General features: G+C 57.9%; 1 protein-coding gene across 2 annotated transcripts in view; it reads left to right on the top strand.

Annotated features, from left to right (window-relative positions):
- Window positions 1-19,058, top strand: part of TMEM63C (transmembrane protein 63C) — a 52,361-nt gene that overhangs the window by 6,646 nt on the left and 26,657 nt on the right. The window contains exons 2-7 of one of the 2 annotated variants that reach the window (XM_075531452.1): window positions 7,797-8,021; window positions 8,581-8,660; window positions 9,093-9,174; window positions 11,591-11,628; window positions 16,132-16,274; window positions 17,845-17,893. In XM_075531452.1, coding sequence (XP_075387567.1) covers window positions 7,830-8,021; window positions 8,581-8,660; window positions 9,093-9,174; window positions 11,591-11,628; window positions 16,132-16,274; window positions 17,845-17,893 — 584 coding nt within the window. In that variant the 5' untranslated portion in view covers window positions 7,797-7,829. Of the gene's footprint in view, window positions 1-7,796; window positions 8,022-8,580; window positions 8,661-9,089; window positions 9,175-11,590; window positions 11,629-16,131; window positions 16,275-17,844; window positions 17,894-19,058 lie in introns of both variants that reach the window. The other variant, XM_075531451.1, reaches the window with a different exon arrangement.

The following is a 19,058-nucleotide window of genomic DNA, read 5'->3' as shown; positions in this document are numbered from 1 at the left end:
CCCTAGCTGCATGAATTATTTGGCGAGTGACAGGTGGAGGGACTGGGAGACAGAACAGGACTGAGCCTGCCAGGCCTGGGAGTACTGCTCATGCCCACACAGAGGTCTGAGGGGGAGGGGAGGGGTCGGCCTGCCTGCGTTCCCGACATGGGGGAGTCTCCCAGTCCACATCTTCCCTCTGCCTTGGGCAATGGGCTTCACCAGCTGGGGGCTCCCCAAGAGCAGGGCTCGGGCTCTCAGCCTCCAGCCAGGGCAGGGCTCAGCAAGCCTCCCTCTCCCAGCAGTTTGTTGGAGATGCCCATCTCAGGAGGTCCCCAGATCTGCTGGATCAGAAACTGGGGCGGGGTGGGGGAGAGGGGAGGGGGACCACACGCTGTCTGTGGGTTAGCAAGCCACCAGGGGCCGCTGATGCTGTGACGTTGGGTCACTGCTCAAAGATTTCAAAGTAACTGAGTGACCATTTCCCCTTTAAACAAACCTTGAGGGTGGGAGGAAGGTCTCTGGGGCCTATGCTCATCTGAAGTCTTCCTGTAGGGCTATGGGGCTGGACCCCACTCCTGAACTTGGAACTGTCTCACTGAAGTGCAGGCACAAGGGGACAATCCTCCTGCAAACACCTTTGATGGTCGCCTCCCCTTTCCCAGGTGGCCCTGGACCAGAGCAGGTACTGCTCTTAGCTTGATCCTGAAACCCACTGTCTGCTTCCCTCAGGCTGTTCCCTGTCCCAGCAATGTCACAGCTAAAACGGCTCAACCTTTGATGCCTTTGGCTATATACACACGTGTACACATGTGTACACACACACACAAAGACACACAAATCCATAGACATAAACAGCCTACATGTGCACATACAAGTACATACAAGCACAAACACAGTCCACACAAACAAAGCAGAGCAATCCCCAACATGTACAAAACCTACAGTCACCACCCACAGACTCATGTCCTGAAGCACGGGTCTACAGAGACATGCATGCACACAAGAACACACTGAGACACACATGCACACACAGAGATAAGCATATGCATACACACACAGAGGCAAGCACACTTATATATGCACACAGAGAGATGAGCATATCATACATGCACACAGAGAGACAAGCACACAGAGATGTGCACACACAGAAACAAGCACACAGAGACAAGCACACACAGATGAGAACTCTGCTATCCCAGGAGAAATCAGTCCCCCAGTGTCCGCCCAGCCTGTCCCTCTCCTCTGGGCCCGGCACTGAGGAGGCGCGCTGCTGAGGCCAGCACCTGTCGCCCAGTGCCTTGTTTTGTTGGGTCTGAGTTGGTGAGGTCTGCATACAGTCTACTTCAAAAGGAAGAGCATCGAATGCAGTGAAAAGTCAGGCTTCCTCCCCTGCCTAAGCCCCCCTAGTCCTCTTCCTGGACGTCAGCTACCGTCCACAGTTGTCTGAACCTCTCAGAAAAGCAGGCCAATGTGTACATGCGCACAACACACACACACGGGCTACTGTTCCATGCGCTGTTGGTATTTGCTGTTTTCACCTGCAATTCGGGGGCGTCTCCTTTCATGTCCTATCTGTCTGTCTGCCCCACCTGTCTATGTGCTCCCTGGGGGCAGGTAGTGAGGGCTGCTCTCTTCCTGGAGTCCTGGGCCCGGCATGGCCCAGAGCAGGCTCTGTGAAGGTCAATGCGGTGAGCCAGCAGCAGCCCTTAGGGGCTGAGTGGACAGAGGGCTCACCCAGCCTCCTGGCTTAGAGCCCGAGGTCTCTGTGATCCCACAAGTGTCAGCGGCAGGGAGAGAGACAGACAGAGAAAAGCTGCCCTCCCCAGCGTCCTGCATGTTGGTCCTGCCATCTGGGTCCCTCCGGGCTGCTGAGGGGCTTGTTCACCCTGCTGTGACCCTGCCCTCCCATGGCCTCGTGTCCTCTCCCCTTCTCTCCTCTCTGCCCCTGGGACTCAGGCAAGCAATCTGTCAGCGAAGAGGCTGGGGGCCCAGCCTCTGCTGGCTGAAGACTGTTGGACTTGTTGCCACGGAGACAGGACGACTGCAATCACTCGGGGTTGAGCGGATGCATGCAGCTTCCCCTGGTTGTGCTGGGGAGGCGGGTGGGGGTGGGGGTGAGTATACATTTGCTCTTCGATGCTCAGCTATGAGATGTGGCCCGTTTTCCCCTAAACCAAGACAGAAGCCGGTGCCCCCATCCAAGAGTTGGCCAGGCTACGGGTGTAAGGGATTCGTGGGACGATGAGAAGGCTTGGGGGGGAGGGTAGGATGTGAGTGGGCAAGCAGGTCCTTTCCCCCATGGGAGGGGGAGCTCAGGTGAGAGGACATGATGATGGTCTAAGGTCAGGGTAGCATTCTTGCTTCCCTGGCAGTCTCCTGTCTGTGGGGATTGCTAACCAGGACTCAGCCTAAGACAGACTAGGAAGAAAGGCCAGGCAACCTATCTCCCCCTCAGCCAATGAAAGCCCTCTGAAGCACAGGGATCCAGTGTGCACGGGGTCACCACAATCCTGCTGAGACACTCTGACATCACAGGGCACCGGTGAGAAGCAGGCCACCCAGCCCTGCCGGCACCTAGCATTTCTTTCCCTTGCAAATATCGCTGGGGCATCAGCCGTGGGTCAAGATCATCCAATGAACTAACCCCAATTATGTGAGGCTCTAACAGAGACCCTCCTCCTCGGGGTGCACAGAGCTGCTACTGTGTGCTGGTCACCGGTCTTGGGGCTACGTGGGGATCAGGTCCCTCATCCCCCACACCCACCCAGCAAGGCAGATGCCGTTAACATCTCCATGTTACTGACAAGGACATGGAGTCACCGGGAGCTTAACTCTCCCTAAAGGCATTGGAGCTAGTAAACAACAGGGGTGGTGTTTGAACTCAGGGAACGCCGGTCTAGAGACCTGTATCTAAATGCTGCACTGTGTCTGCCTCCCAAGATACCCTGAAGGTATGTAACAACATCAGAGCCAGTGAGTGGTATGGGGGCCCAGGGTCAGCTTGACCTGGGCTACACTTGCCCCCTAAGGAAGCAAAAATCAGCTGAGACCAGCTCGTCGGAGGACAAGTTAACCAGGGGTCAGGGAGGATTCCCGGCACAGGAACTGGCCTGTGCAAAGGCCCTGTGGCAAGAGGAAAGGGGGCATGCTCCAGAACTCAAAACGAAAGAGCTGGGAAGCTAGGTGGGGAGATGAGGGGGCAAGGGAGAGAGGAAGCACAAGTGGTGGGCAGGACCAGAGCCTTGCTGGCCAAGACAGGGTGGGCGTCAGAGAGCTGGGCCCTGGCCACCTGACCCCAGACTGGGTTCTGGCTCTCGTCTGTGAGCCAGACAGCTGCTGCAGTCACACTGCATGTTGCAAATGCTGCTGGGGATGGCTGTAAGCTGGCATGCCGACAGCAACCCCGTGGCAGTGAGTTGAGTAGCCTCCTCCAGAATGAGCTTGCTGAGACCAAGCCCATGTCTCCATCTCTTCGGCTCCCTCTACCCAATAAGGAATGGAGCCATGGAGGTTCAGGCTAAGGTGGGTTAAGAAGAAAGGCCTGCCAATCCACCTCCCAAAATCAACCCATGGCAGCCCTCAGCATCACAGCGGTCCAGTCTCTTTGTACCGGGGTCACCTGAGTCCCATCCTGACTGGACAGCTGCCAGCACCAGTCTCACCCAGTAGAGATAGCAGAGGATCTGGGGGTAGTGAGGTCGGTGACACTGGTGTGCTTGCGTGGGATAGGGGTGGGGAGCCTAGGGAAAAAGAGTGGAGCTGGTGGGGGCTGGGGCAGCCTTCTTACTGGGGAGGGTCAGGGGCCCCTCCCCGCGGGAGCTATGGAGGCATAAGAGAAAGTGAGGCCTTTGAATGGGTGGACGGTGGTCCGCCTGAGAGCTGAGGCTTCTGGGAGGGAGATGGCAGGTGAGACTGGAGGGTCTCTGGAGCCAAGCGGGCTCTCCTGAGCCCTGCCCTTAGGGAAGCCAGGAGAAGCAAGCTCAGATGTTAGGGACACCCCAGAGCCCGGCCCTGCTGGCTCGCTGTGTGACCGTGGACTCGTCCAAGGTGGCTTGTCCACACTGACCCTCCACCCTTGTCTGTCAAATGGGGATGGTGGAGGTGAGGGCTGCAGACTCACCTGGTAGAACGCACACCCAGGTGAGGGGCATCCGGCTTCAGAGAAGCTGCTCTCTCTTCCGTTCCATCAGCGTAGCTCCATGTGACTTGTCAACAGGAATGTCCCGGATGGAGAGGAGGAGAGACAGTTTGTGTCCCACCTCCAGGGAGGAAGACAGGAGCTCCCAGAATCCTCAGGAGAAGGCCCTGTCCACACAGAGGCCTCGTTGGCTGTGATTGACAGGCTAGGCTCCACTCCTTTACAAGTTGGCAGATGATGTAGCTGCCACACAGGTGCGGCCCTACGAATGAAGGCTGTGGGAGAGAACTAAGCCGCGAGGCCGGCTAGTCATCTTATAAATTCAAGACTATCCTCTTGAGCATGTCCTTCATGCTGCCTGGAATTATACTACATTCCCCTAATCCGTTCAGTTCGTCCACCCCGGGACTTTTAATTATTCCTTTTTGTCCTGTCCTCCAACATCCAACACCTGCCTCCCCGCCGCGGCCACCACCCTCATGCTCGCCTGAGGCTGTGCCCCCTAGAAAAGAATGTCCACAGCTCCCCCTGTATCGGTTCACCTGCGTGTCCCCCCTCTGACCATGAACTAACTGCTCAGCTCCCCTCGAAGGCTCGCTTCCCCGTCTGCCCTGGGTCCCAGCCCCGTGCATGTGCTCTGGACTTGATTCCAGCAATTCCCCCTCTGTCCTACGCCACCAAACTTGTCCTTTCACTGGGTCACTCCATCAGAGCATACAACGCACTGTTCTTGCTCGCCTCTTAACCTCGCCGGCCTCTAGTTACTCTCTGAAAGGTGTTCGAACCGCCTGCCTCTACGCCCTCCCCTCTCATTCTCCCGAGCCTGTTCTACGCAGCTCACCAGTGCCCTCCACCGGCTTAAACCTGCGAGGTGGTCCTCTGATTTCACCGAGCAGCACGGCGGACCGCTCCTTTCTCCTCCAAGATGTGCTATTTGGCTTTGAGCCGGGTGCCACCCTCTTGGTGATGGTCTTTCCGCACAGGCTGTCCCTTCACTGTCCCCTCTCTCCTTGCCATCTGCCCAAGCTCTACATTTTAAAGTCTCTCGAGGCTCCAGCCCCTCTTTTCTCTCCTCCTGCTACACTAACTTCCTTGGTGATCCAGACCTATGTCTTTCAGTGCCACGCTGGTGAGGCCACGTTTCTATATCTAGTCTGGTTCTCTCTGCTCAACTCAAGAAAGAAAAAAAAACCAAACCCAAATTCAACTGCCGTCAAGCCGATGCTGACTCACAGCAACCCCATCAGACAGGGTAGAACCGCCTCTGTGAGCTTCCCATACTGTAATTCTATAGGAGTAGAAAGCTCCCTCTTTCTTCCACCGAGCGACTGGTGGTTTTGAACTGCCAACCTCTCAGATCGCAGCCCACCCCATCATAACCACTAAGCTGCCAGAGCTCCTTCATCTGTAGGCTCACAAATCCAATTGCCTGCTCCCTGCTCTTTAAATGCCCAACGATGATGTTCTGATCGTCCCTCCATCTGTACGTTCAGAATTCTTTCCCATTCAATGTACAGCAACTCGATTCGTCCAGTTGCTCAGGTCAAAACCCTTACAGTCCTCCTGACTCGGCCCTTGCTCTTACCCGCCCCTCCCCACCCCTCTGCCTCCCCTAGAGAATGTTTCCAGAGTCTAAGTTGCCCATGCCTTCACTGTTCCCATCCTCGTCCTCTGCTGTCCTCCCACTGTTGCTATGTCCGTACCCATTGTTCCAACCCCTGTGTCTGTCCGGCTCACTATAGGACCCTTCCTTTACCCAGCATGATGTCCTTCGCCAAGGATGTGTGTCTCCTGATGTCCGAACTGGGCAAGGTGAAATCTCAGCCTTCTCCATTCTGGATGTACCTCTCCCAGCATATTTTTCATCTGCTCTGCCAACCCCATTGATTCCGAAGCAGCAAGTCTTCTCGGAGCGTCCCCATTCATTGTCCTGCTCCCGCATGCGTCTGGGCTGAGTGGAAACATCAGCGGGAGCCTGCTTTCTCACGCTTCACCGAGGTCTCTCACAGCGGATTTCCCCAGGGTGCTCCATCACGCAGTTCTTGACCGGTGCGCTCATGGACGTGGACTGTGGCTCGATGGAAAAGGAAATCCTTGACAGCTTCGACGTTTTCTTCCTTTATCATGGTGTTGCCCCGAGGCCCCATTCTGAGGATTTTTGAGTTCTTCCTGATGACGCAGCCTCTGCACTGAAGGCTGTAGTCTTTGATCCTCCGTGGCTTGCGGTCCATCTTGAGACCAGAGCCATAGGAGGGCTCTTGACAGCATAAGTCACTGTGCGGCTCACCCTTGCCCCAGGGGGCTTTTCACCCTCCCTGGTGGCATAGCATGTTTCACGTCGAGCTGCTAACTGTAAGGTCGGCCGTTCAAACCCACCTGCCGTTCCTCGGGAAGCTGATAAGCTGGGTGCTCTCGGAAAGGTTGAAAGTCTCAGAAATCCACAAGGGTGCTTCTACTCTGCCCCAGAGGGACCTAAGCATCAGAAGGGGCTCAATGGCAGGGCTGTTTTCTCTTTTGCTCCCACCACCCTGGCCTCGCTTCTCTCCCCACTAATGTCCCAGGTGAGCCTGCACCCCCAGGCCTAGTTCTCCGTGTGACCTGCTCTTTCCCCACGGCTGTAGCGGTTGCCTTCTCTCTTCAAGTCTTTGAGCAAATATCCCCCTTTCCAGGAGACCTTCCCTAATCACCCCATCGCAGGGTTGACCTCCGCTGCTCCCCTGCCCCGTGCCTCCCCACTCTAGTGGCAGCTCCACCGGGGAAGCAGGGGTGTCTTGTGCCCTCCCTCATACACCAGCTCACCATCCATCTGCCACAGAGAAGTTGTTCCACAAATCTTTGTTGAATGAAGAAAGGGGCCTAATTTGGGGGGATGGGAGTAAAGAGTTCTAGGGCAAAGTGAGGTCTAGAGTCAATTGAAGGACCTTTTAGGATCAGAACAAGCTTGCAACCTCACTCTGACCCTGAACCTGGCCACACAGCCCCTGTCCCCTGCACATGTCAGCCGTACTTCCCTCTTCCCTTCATGCCTAAAGATGATGGGTGCCCATGGCCTTGAGCTCTATGTTTGGGTCCCGAACAGCCCTGGCTCACTGGCTTGGTTCAGGTCCCTGGACAGCTGCTACGGTCCCTGGTTCCCATGTGAGATGAGACAGCGCCACTTCCCGCGTCACCGCTCTGTGCCAGACACACCGTCTCCTTCACGGATGTAGGCATCGGAGCGATAGCCTTTCCTGATACCCGGGTCAGAGCCGTGTGGGCTCTTGCAGATGGTCATCAGTGAGTCCTGTCTGCAGCGGTGGCCTGTGGATACAGGTCCCCGTCTACCAGGCTGAATCCTCCCCTCTAGGCGCTGAGCCACCTTTGCAAGGTTTGCGTATCTAGATACAAGAACAACTCTACAAAGGTAGAGCTAGGAAAACCCATTTGGATGTACTTTGCACGAGTCTTTGTTTAAAGGGCTCAAGGTACAGTAGGTCCCGGAGCTTCCCTGCCCTAAGGCCCCTGGACTGGAAGAGCACACCGGCTTACAGGAGAGGGCTGCACACCACTTCCAGGGCTGGGTCTGCCTGCCTTGATCAACCTCTGTAAGCCTGGCACCAAGGCATGGGGTGGCTGGGGACCTGGAAGCCCTCTCAGCTCCTACACGCCATGTGACTTTCCTTTCTGTCCCCCGCAGGTCCTGCCTTTTCCCAAGTGGCAGTAGACCATCATGTCAAGCCTGGAGCTCCCGCTGTTCACCAAGGGACCCTCCAGGATGCCCATCCTGACCGACAACCACGTGGTGGAGAGGGCGAAGAACATCTCAGATGATGACTGCTTCCAGTCCCGGAACACCGTCCTGCAGGGGCAGCCCTTCGGGGGTGTCCCCACCGTGCTGGTGCTCAACATCCTCTTGTGGATGGTGAGCCCTGGCAAGTTCCCGGCGAAGGCCACAGCCATTCTTGCACACGTAATACCACAGGGGCACGCTGGCCCATTTGGAAGCCGGTCAGAGGGATGACTTGAAAGCCAGTCCTGTCTGGGGGGGGGCGGGGGAAACTACCCAGGAGGGTGGGTCTCAGGGGAGGTAGGGGCTGGAGGGACAATCAGAGTTCCTGGGATTCCCTTCTCTGGGCCATTGTTCCAAGAGCCATCTGTCCAATGCCCTTGGTCATTGCTTCTACCCACCCCCACCCCCCACTGTCGATGTCGCCCACGGAAGGTCTGACCCAATGACTCTCCACGAGCCACTTGCTCTTACATCCAAGAAGCGGAGCAGCCGGAAAGCCAGGAAGCCCTAGGCACTGGGAATAGAACATTGCAAGGGGAAGGCTGCTACCTGTCACCCCCATTTTGTGGAGGAGTCCCAGGGCCCCCACCCCACCCCAGGGGGCTCAGGGGAAAGGTTCCCCAGCTGGAGAGCAGCAGACCAGCCAAGGTGGCAGGCGGCCCCTCACCTGCCCTGTGTCACTGGCCTGCAGGTCATCATCGTGCTTTACTCCTTCCTTCGGAAAGCCGCGTGGGACTACGGGCGCCTGGCTCTGCTCTTCCACAATGACAGGTGAGGGAGGCTGCATGGGCTTGCTGCTTCCGGGAGGAGCTCCCTACCAGGATCAAACCCAGGGCGTGGGGTTTCAGCAGGGCCCAGCTGCCGAGGAGCAGATGTCTCATTGGCGGGCAGCGTCTCGCCGCCCAGCCCCTGGCCCAGGCATGCCTGTGGCCCCTCGCTGCAGGAAGGGGTCTTGGCAGACAGCCACCTCTGGGCACCAGCTCCCGCTCATCTGCAGCCTGACTTCTTAATCCCAGAACTGGAGTCCTGAGATGCGCTATCTGCTTACCAATGGGGATGATGGCTATCTGTACCGGTGCTGTGGGCTCAGCCAGGGAGCGGAGGCACCGAGCCTGCTCCTGGGCAGAGGGCAGGGCGGGCAGCTGAAACCCTGTCTCTCCTCTTCTGCCCACCCTCGGCCGTGCCACCTCTGTCGGCCAGCAGCCTGACATCGCTCATCTATGGGGAGCAGAGCGAGAAGACATCCCCCTCAGAGATTTCGATGGAGATGGAACGCAGGGATAAGGTGAGCAAGAGAGCTGGGGGAGCGGGGGGTGGGGGCCCTGGCGGACCACAGGCAGCCTAGTGTTCCTGGGGAGGGTTGAGGAGCTTGGGAAGCAGTCCTGCTCAACCACTTCCAGACACGTGACCTTGGAGCAAGTGCTCAGCCTGGCCAAACCTCGGTTCCCTGATCTGGGAGATGGAGGTGTTCACAGTCGCCACCTCCTAGCAGGCCAGGCCGAGTCTATATATTTAGAGAGTCTGTCCACCTTACCTCTCCAACCTCCCTTGCAGCTCCACTCCTGCTGCCCCCCACTGGCTGGCCAAGGCCACACTGACACGTCCTGTAGAACGTCGGCCTCAGGGGCTGCGGGTCTCCTCACCCTCCCGGTCAAAAGCCTGCCCAGTCTCCTTCTGCTTGCTTCTCCTGTTCCAGACCCTGCCCTCCTTGGCCGTTAGTTCACTCCGTGTGGGGCCCTGCAGGGTGCAGCTGCTGCCAGGGGACCAGGCACTGTGGAAGCACACACACCACACCCTGTCCAGGGGAGGGTGGGAACCAGAGAGGTCCTTGACAGCCACAGAAGACTCTCCTGGGTAGGGGGTGCTCTGGAGGGTCTGAGCAAGCCTGTCCATGGGGAGCAACTCAGAGCGAGAGGGGAACCGGTTCTGCCCCAGCCCAGTCCCCATGACCGCTCTCCCTCTGCCCTGGCAGCTCGACTCCCGCAGGACTGGGGTACTCCTGCTTAATTATCCACCCATGTTGGCTTCACTGTCTCCCCTCCCTCTCCCTCTCACCTGGACCTCCCCCCACCAGCACCCCGTGGCTCCACTCAGACAAGGTCAGCAGTGGTCTCACGCTGCTCAGTCCAATGGGCCCCCTCTGTGCTGGTCCCTCGAAGTCTCTGAGAAACATGTAACCCTGAGGGTCATCTTCTCTCCCCTCTGTTCTGTGGCATCCACGTGGCTGTGCTGTCTGCCTTCCAGATCCCACATGTCTGCCACAGGCCCACGTGCCCCTCCACCCGCTGTCCCTGGATTCTCAGACCTGACCCCCAGCCATCCGCATGCACCTCCCGGCCTCTCGTCCAGCTCTCTGACCCTGGCTGCTTCCCCTGCATGCCTGCTGCCTTTATCACCCAGTCTCTGCAGCTCCAGGCCACCGTCAGTCTCTCACTTGATGGAGGAGGCCGCCTATAAGGGATGCCTTTCCAAGTGTGTCCACACGGGCTCTCCCTGCCCACCTCCCCCCCCCGCCCCGCCCCGTTCCCAGAGCCAGCCTCATAGCGGTGAGAGGGGAGGCGAAGGGCGACACTCTCTCATCCACCTCCCAGCTGCATCTCTCTCTCTGCTCCACACGGGTCATTCTTTGGTGCCCAAAGGTCCACCTCCCTCCCACCATAGGGTGGTCCTCCCTCTCCCCACCTTCTCAGCAACCCTGCTCTGAGTCAGCACACCCGCTCTTCCTCCATCTCTCCACACCGGCACCTGCTCTGGATCCTGTTGCACCCGCAGGGTAAGCCCGGTCTGGGCTCTTCATCCAGTTTGCCAGGCTCCTGGGTCTGTGGGATTGGGCTGCCCAGGCTGCTCCCCCTGTGAGCAGGGCTGGCCTTGGGCTGGTTCCTCCCTTGACCTGGCATCTGATCATCACGACATGGGCTGGGCCTGGTGCCCTGTTAGCTGGCGATCCCCCTGGAGCTCTGCCTCATTCCTTGCCAGGCCCTGCCCTCTCAGAGGCGTGAGCTCACTTGCTGCAGTCTTCCCCGCCAGGAGGAGGGCAGCCACATCCCTCTTGTTCTCGGGTTTAGTTTCAGAAGCACCACTCGTTAAGGTTTCGTAGACAAGGACAATAAGGCCCTTTCCTTTTGACCGTGTTTCAGAGAGTCAGCCATCCACAGGTCAGTCTGAAGAGGCTAGTTCCGAGGCCAGCAGAGTGCAGGCAGGGCCTGCAGAGGGTTGGGGATTTGGGTGAGGGAGCCTCCCCACAGCACCCCACCCGCCGGCCAAGGCAGACAGGACTCAGTGTCCCAGCTGGCAGGTGGGGTGGCAGCTGGCTACCGTCGAGGTGATCTTGTCACCTGAGATGGCTCCTGGGAACACCTCTGTCACCGGTCACCTGGTGGGCAGCCCGATAGACCTCATGCACCAGGGGAGGGGCACGTCTCAGGACTTGTTCCCAGAAAAGCGACTGATGTCTACCCCAGAGGGAGGCCTTCCTCTCTCCAGCCCTAGATCCACCATCCAAGGCTGAATTCCCCGGAGCATCCACTGACTTCAGGAAAGACAGGCGTCTCCCATGGCTGCCTCATCCTGAGCCGCTGCCATCTGTACCAGGCTCCTTGCTGTCGCTGCAGGAGGAGGCCCCTCTGGGTACTGCCGGGTGACAGCGCTGGGCTAAGCAGGCTGGGCTGAGTTTTCTCACCATTCTCTCTCTTTCCCCTCAGGGTTTTTGTGCCTGGTTCTTCAACAGCATAACCATGAAGTAAGTGCCTGAGGTTTCTGAGCTCAGAGAGGGGGAAGGGCCCTTCTGAGGACACCTGGTGGCACACTGGTTAAGTGCTGGGCTGATGGACAGATGGGCGGTTGGAACCCACCTGCCCACCACCAGGGAGAGAGGCCTGCCAGCCCACAATGCCCTCTGGGGCAGCCTTCCTCATCAGAATGGACCCAGTGGTACCCAGCAAGCCCAGCAGTCCCAGCTGACTGGGTGCAGCTGTTGGGTGCCCAGCACCGCCCCAGCACCGCCCTAGCAGAGGAGCCCCCCTTGCCCACCCCAGGCCCCAGAGCAAAGTGTGGACAGAGGGAGAGTTGATAACAGTGGGGCAGTTTTCTCTCTGCCACCCAGCCCGGGGCAGGGCCAGTGCTAATGAAGAAATCATTGCTCTCAGTTTGTCAGCAATGTGCTTGTGAACTCCCACCAGGAGAGAGCGGCCGGCTGGAGGTTGTGGCCCGACTCAGCTGTGTCTCACTGCATAAGGGTGAACGTGTACACAGGGCAACCCCTGCACGCACACACGCATGCACACCGCTCTGCTCCCACCCCACAGCTTGGTGTTGGCCTGCTGTGTTAGTCTGGGTAGACTAGAAACAAATCCACAGAAACTCATATGTACATATCAGAGAGTGTTATATGAAGGGTAAGTGCACATCAAGAAAGCACCCCAACCCAGTGCTGCCCAAGCCCACAAGTTCAACATTAGCCCATATGGCCAACACCAATCCACAAAGTCCTCCTCTATCTCACAAAACACACGCAATGACACCGACTGCAGGAGGAAAGCCGAATCAGTGAGCGTGTGCGTATCTCAGCGCTGGCAGGGGTCTCCACATAGCTTCTCCAGCACCCAGGGCTGCATCAGGGTAGGCCCATGTGGCTTCTCCTCAGGGATATCTCCCAGGAAGTGAGCCTTGCCAGCTGAAGCAGGGAACTGGCTAAAGCAACTGCACCCTGGTTCAACCATCAGAAAGCAAGAGACCCGAGAACTAGAAAGGAGAGGCTTACCAAGCCATTTATCTCTCCACCCTTCAATTAATCCCACATGTGTTTATCGGCCAGTTTGGCACAATAAACCTAACTATCTCACCTGGGCGCTCCCTGACCGCCCCTCCCCCTTCCACAGACCGCTCCTCCGGGGCCCATCTTCCCTGGCCACGCCACTGTATGTGCGGCCGCGCTGGGCCCCAGATGTGCCTCAGCCCAGTCCAACCTGCTGATTTACTTGTGCCCAAAGGCTGGCAGGCTTCTTCCTCCAGGTGCCTCCATGCCCACCTCAGCAGTCAACCCCATTATGCCACCCTATGAGCCATATCTTGATCCCCCAGGGCATGGAATGGGGGGCCCTGGGCCTTGGGAATCCCAAGGTGGGCTTAGGAGCAGCAGCCTCTGGTGTTTGATCCCAAAGCAACTGATGGGAGGCCCTCCATGACCTTGGGCTCCAGGCCCTCTGGACCATAGGCCGGTGTCCCCAGGAAGGGCCATGACTCATAGGTTTGGCTCAGCAGTTGGGCTCCTCACGCACAGCTGCACGGGGCGGAGTGAGAGCCAGGCATTGCTTCTTGGGGGCTCTGGGCGCACGAGCTGACATAAACGGAGAGACACAGGCCCACCTGCATCCCTTACCCTCTCCTATAACACCTCTCTGCCAGGACGGCCTCTGCCAGCAGCCTGAAGGGAAGTGTCCTTTTGACTCTTGCGCAGACGTGGACTGGTTCTGTACTTTTAAAAGAACCGAGGATGCGTGTGAGTGTCGGGGCTCTTGCCCGGGCGGTGTAGGATCACAGAGCAGAGCAATCCATGCAGTGGCCTCATGGCCCCTGGGCCAGGCTCCTGCCCAGTACAATGGGGTGCCTGGCCCCGCCTGAGCTGACCACACATCAGGTGCCAGAGGGAAGGAAGCCCACGGGAAGAACGGGAGCCCCCGATGGTGCCAGTGGCCGACACACCCAGCCGGGAACCCAAGGTGATGGTTCAAGTCCACCCCGAGGTGCCGTCGAAGAAAGGCCTGGCCATTTGCTCGTGAAACCTCAGCCCTCACAGACACGCAGGGTGGATGATTCCTTGGCCTCTGGGTGTGGGGGTAGTTTGGGGCGGACATTGTGGATCGTCTCTGCCGCCCATTGACACGCCGGTGAGTGTGCTCAGGGGGAAAGGCCACGCTGTTCGGGGTGAGAGTAGGAGGCGTGTGAGACAGGCATCCAAGCTGCAGGGGCCGGCGCCCCTGGGTCGCTGTGGGTGCGGTGAGTGTGAGATTCAGACCACTGGGAGGGCACAGGCTCTGCGTGCAGTTGGTGGTGTCTGTGTGTGCCCGGGGCTGCTGGTGCCCGCTAGAGACCAGTGTGTGTAGGGGTGTGAGTCTGTCTGCCTGTCTGTCAGTGAGGGTCCCTCCATCAGGAGGCCAGATCCAGGAAATAGAGGAAGGAGAGGCGGCCTGGTGTGTCCAGTACCTGCTGAGAGCAGTCCTGTGGAAGACAGTGCCCAGCGTTTCCTGTGCAGCATCAAGGAAGCCAGAGTCTCAAAGCCAAAGGTCAATAGGACTCAGGCTAAGTTGTCCTGGGCAGAGCCCAAACGCCGGCCAAGGCCTGTGGGAGACAGTGAGACTCATTCCGGCGAGAGTTTAGGGCAAGTGTGGTTTTGCCCCAGGCCTTGAAGAGCAGGACACATGTGGAGGAAATCTGGAACGGTTCAGCAGTGGTTCTCAACCTGGGGGTCGCGATCCCTTTAGGGGGGGGTCAAACGACCCTTTCACAAGGGTCGCCCAATTCATCACAGTAGCAAAATGACAGTGATGAAGTAGCAATGAAAATAATGTTATGGTTGGGGGGTCACCACCACCTGAGGAACTGTATGAAAGGGTCGCGGCCTGAGGAAGGTAGAGAACCACCGGTGTACAGGAAGGGACTCTCCGGTGGGATGCTAATGCAGAAAAGTGGCCCGTCGAACACCTTGCATGATGGCGTCACCGGTCAGACACCAAGAAGCTGCAGGAAATTGCCGCAAAGGCTCCGTGGCCGAGGGCTTAGCTTCAGTGTGGCGGTAAGCGAAAGCTTGGCCGTTCGGCGTTCTCCTGACCTGAGCTTCCAAAGACGTGGGGCTGCGGCTCCTTCCCTTCTTAATCGAAGTGCAGCACACGGGCAGAAAAGTGCACCAAAGAGAACGGATGTCCAGCCCAGGGTCTTCACAAGCCCAACCTCTGCAGTCACCCATTTCCCAGAAGCCTCTGCCCGCTTCCTCCCCGGCCCCAGCCCCTCTCTCTTCCCCAAGAGTCATCAGTAGGCTGACTTTTAAATATGGCTTGGTATTGCTTGGCTTGTTTGCTTGTTGTTGTTTTCAACATTATAGATTGTTTGGTTTTATGCCTGGCATACCTCATGTCTCGCTCAGTGTTGTGTGGAGCTTAGCTGCAGGCTATTTTTACCACGTGAAGTGTGCATGTTTCTCAGAACTCATATGTCCGTTCTACTGTTGTGAGATATTTAGGTTGCTTCCAGTGTAAGTCTCCGATGCAGAATCGTATGCATGTGTGTTCTTGTGCACGTACGCACCGAGGCGCACGCTTGCGAGGTCACACTGCTATGTTGCCAGGTGCCGTCAAGGTGGTCCCAACTCAGGGCAACCCAGTCCCACGTACAGCAGAATGAAACACCAGCCTCCTGGTTGTTCTGCGTGCGGTCCATTGATACAGCCACTGGGTCAATCCAACCCACTGAGAGCCTTCCTCTTCTTCGCTGACCCTCTACCCAGCACGGTGTCCCTCTGCAGGGACTGGCCCCTTGTGAGGAGTGCAAACGGTGTGGGACGCAATCTCACCATCCTTGCTCCCACGGTGCACCCTGGCTGATTTGTTGCTTCACAGGGTGTGTCTAAAGTCCGCTGCAGCGGGCAGTGCCACCCGTTATCCAGCGTGCTCTGCCAGTGCGCACACACCCGGGAGCGCTAGAGAGCTCCTGGTGCCCCACATTCTGCTCAACCCTGGGGACTGTCCAACTGGAAAATGTTAGCCCACCCGGTACAAGTGGCTCATAGCCGACCGTGCTGTTGCTTAATCTAATTCAAGGGGTTTAAAGAAAACTCTTAAGAAAACTCTTTTTGAACAATCGGATGCATCCTGAGAGGGAATTTTCAGATGTTCTGATTTAATTCAAGGGGTTTAAAGAAGCTTTTTAAAACTAAAATCGGTTGCATCTGTATATTAGCGCCTTGTGCGATGCATGCAGCCAGCAAGCCCTCAAAGAGCATTTAAAGAAGTGACCAAAGGGGGAAACAAAGCATGCTTGATGGCTGAGTGCGCCTGGCTTGCTGCTCGCCACACTCGGACATCACCGAGGCCCTGACCCACACGGAGACACTCGCATTAAGAGTCAGACGTAGTGTTGGTGGACGGGCTGTGGGCCATGTTCTTTCCCTTTCCCGCACCTACCCGACTCAGCTGGCGGCCACACCGGCTCCTGAGAGGTGTCCTCCTCTGTGCGTCCCCCTCCCCCCCAGGAACGAGGACCTGGTCAGCAAGTGCGGCAACGACGCGCACATCTACATCATGTTCCAGTACCACCTCATCACCTTCCTGCTCATCCTCTGCATCCCCTCCTTGGGCATCATTCTGCCCATCAACTACTTTGGAACTGTTCTGGGTAGGTGGCGCTTAGGAGGGCCCTGGGGTCACGACGAGGCCCTAGGCCCAGCCTGGCAGGTGGCACGGAGTTTGGGTCTAGGCATGGGGAAGGGGGTGTCTAGAAATCTGGATGCTGTTCTCGGCTCCCACCTAACCTAGAGGCTGGAGGTTCAGGCCCACCCCCAGTACCACAGAAGAAAGGTCTGGCGGCTTCCTCTGAATATAGATGAGAGTCAGGAAAATCGCGTAGGGCTCGGTGCCACACCAGCACACGTGGTTCGCCGTGAGTTGGCACCTGACTGACAACAGTGGGTTTGGTTCAGGGTTCAGACAGCTAGTAGTTGTGTGCGATGCCAGGCATGCCCTTCCGTCTCTCAGTGCCGACTGGATGATGCCAATGTGTCCCCTAGCCGAAGGTGCTGGGCCACTTCAGGTGTGGCACCTAGCAGGCATCTGGGGCACAGTCAGCCTGAAGCCGCGCATTCGTTTGTGTCGCAGCTGCACCTGGCCAGGAGGGTGTGGAGTCCCTTTGGTGGCATGTGGCCCTCTGAAAAGGTCCCCAAATAGGACTCCTCCAGGTACCCACCGTGGTGGGCACGGCACAGCGAGTGCAGAATTTGCCTCCGAGGACTTCCGCCCACTCTCGTCACACCAGGGCGCATCCTTCCAACCAAATAACAGAAAAGCCAGGCCCTGGATGCTGGTCCCACACCCCCTGCCCACATCTGCTTCCCCAAACCACCTCTACCCAGCCTGGCAGATCACTGCATAGTCTTTTAGGTCGATCAGTAGCTGCGAGCCTCCTGGCCTTGAGAGGGAACCCCTGGCAGCACCCAGCATGGTGTCTGAGATACACTGGGCGCTCAGTGACCTTCACCCAGGACAGCGAAGGGGCTCTGTGGCCACAGAAGCAGGCTGGGTAGAATAGGACCATAATCACTCAGGTGACAACCAGGTCTAGTGTCCAGCTGCTTCTCCTCAGCCCGTGGTAGCCAGCCCTTCCTGAACACTGTGTGGCCGGTGGGTGTCCCCTCCCAGAGTCGGCCATATCTCAGTCCTGTCTCTGCGGGTCCTCCTCCTGAGAGCCAGTGTGGTGGCAAAGGTCATGTGGAGGGTGTCAGGAAATGTCCCGTAAAACCTGGAGTTGGCCAGACCAACAGGCTACTCTCCTTGGCCGGGAGGACTGGCTCTGAACGACGCAAGTCCCTCTGTCCTGAGTGTGGGGCTCTTGTGGGGACTGCCATGCGTGCTGCCCCTGGTACTGATTTTATCACCCTGCTGGTGGTGGGGCTAACGGTACCCTTAACAGCCCTTGCCTGGCTGGCTGGCTCCAATGTGCCACCAGGCACTGGGGATGCCGTGGGAGCCTCAGGCCCCTCCTTGGTGCAGTGCCCTGGCCAGCAGTCCCAGAGAGCACCTGGGTCTCTGTGGTTTCTGGTGGAGACAGGGTTCGCTGCGGGGACCTAGAGGAGTAGCAGGATACAGACAAGGGTCTCCAGACCCGGACATTCATGTCGGCCTGGGCACTCTGGCACCCCCACAGCTGCCCAGGGTCCAAGCTCAAGGGCGCCTACTCTCTTCTCTTCCAGACTGGAATAGTCACTTCGGCCGGACCACCATTGTCAATGTCTCCACAGAGTAGGTACCTGATCTTCTTACCTCCCACTCTACTGACTGGGGGCGCCAGTGGGGACAGGAGGACCAGTGAGTCTGTCTATCACGTAGGCACTGCCTTCCTGAGAGGGGCCTGGCTTCCCAGGCATTCTGGGGCTGGAGTGGGAGGTCAAAGACTGTGTTCTCGATGGGAAAAGACTCTTGGAGTCTCAGTGTCCCCATCTCTGTAACGGGTAGAATTACCCAAACCAGTCTCTCCTGTAGAATATGCGGGGATGGGGCTATCGGCCTTGCATGCCCACCTCCAAAGAGGCGAGGACCTTCTATGGAGGAGGAGCTTGGGGTACCATTTCCCCTCCATATCAACAGATGTCAAGCTTGTGTATCTGAAGCCTGTGCCTGAAGCTCCCCCACAGCACAAGGACACTGGAATCCCAGGACTTGGGGCCATGCCCATCTCTACCACTAATGGGGACTGTGCACCTGCCATCCTTCTCCATGGAGAGGGAGGGACCGGGGGACGGGATCGCTAAACCCCTTCACCCCCCACACTCCCCCTCACAGTCCACCAGCCGATGGAATTAATTATCAGCCCATCTGACTGGTGGCCAAGCCAATTTGTACTGAGCAAAATGTGACCCTACTGATTCTGCTGAGAAAATAAGTCTACTCGGTGTCTGGGCCAGGCTTGGCCGACTTCCTGACACTGCTAAAGAAGTACTTGTAACAGGTGGGGCTCCCCACACCTGCTCCCCTCTTCCCCCCAAGCCCTCGGTCCCCTGTACTCTTAGTGTGGCCTGGCTTCCATCGATTGGAATGCTCAAACCACCAGACTGGGGCCAGTCTGCTTCCCCTTCCAATCAGCTCCCCCGTCCTGTGTCCTTCACCCCGACTAGGGTGGGGGGAGCTGCCAGTACCAGTGGCAAGCCCCCAGCATTCCTGGGTGTCGGGGCCAGCACCTTCCTAGCAAAAAGGCAAGCTTCGGCAGAAGCCCCCAGTATCCGTAAACCTACACTCAGCCTGAGCGCAGTTCCCTCCCTGGAGGCCATGTCACCATCACCCTGCGTGCTCCGAGGGACAAGGCAGCCAGTCCGACAGGGTGGTTGGTGGGTGGGAAGTCAGGTGGGGCTGGAACAGATGCAGCCAGTCAGCAAGGCCGCTTCCCTCTCCTGAAGCCTCTTCATCAGAG

The sequence above is a fragment of the Tenrec ecaudatus genome, chromosome 14 (assembly GCF_050624435.1).
Source record: "Tenrec ecaudatus isolate mTenEca1 chromosome 14, mTenEca1.hap1, whole genome shotgun sequence".
NCBI classification, from domain to species: domain Eukaryota; kingdom Metazoa; phylum Chordata; class Mammalia; order Afrosoricida; family Tenrecidae; genus Tenrec; species Tenrec ecaudatus.
Note: the sequence above shows the minus strand (reverse complement) of the source record. Positions and strands in the feature narration are given on the sequence as shown.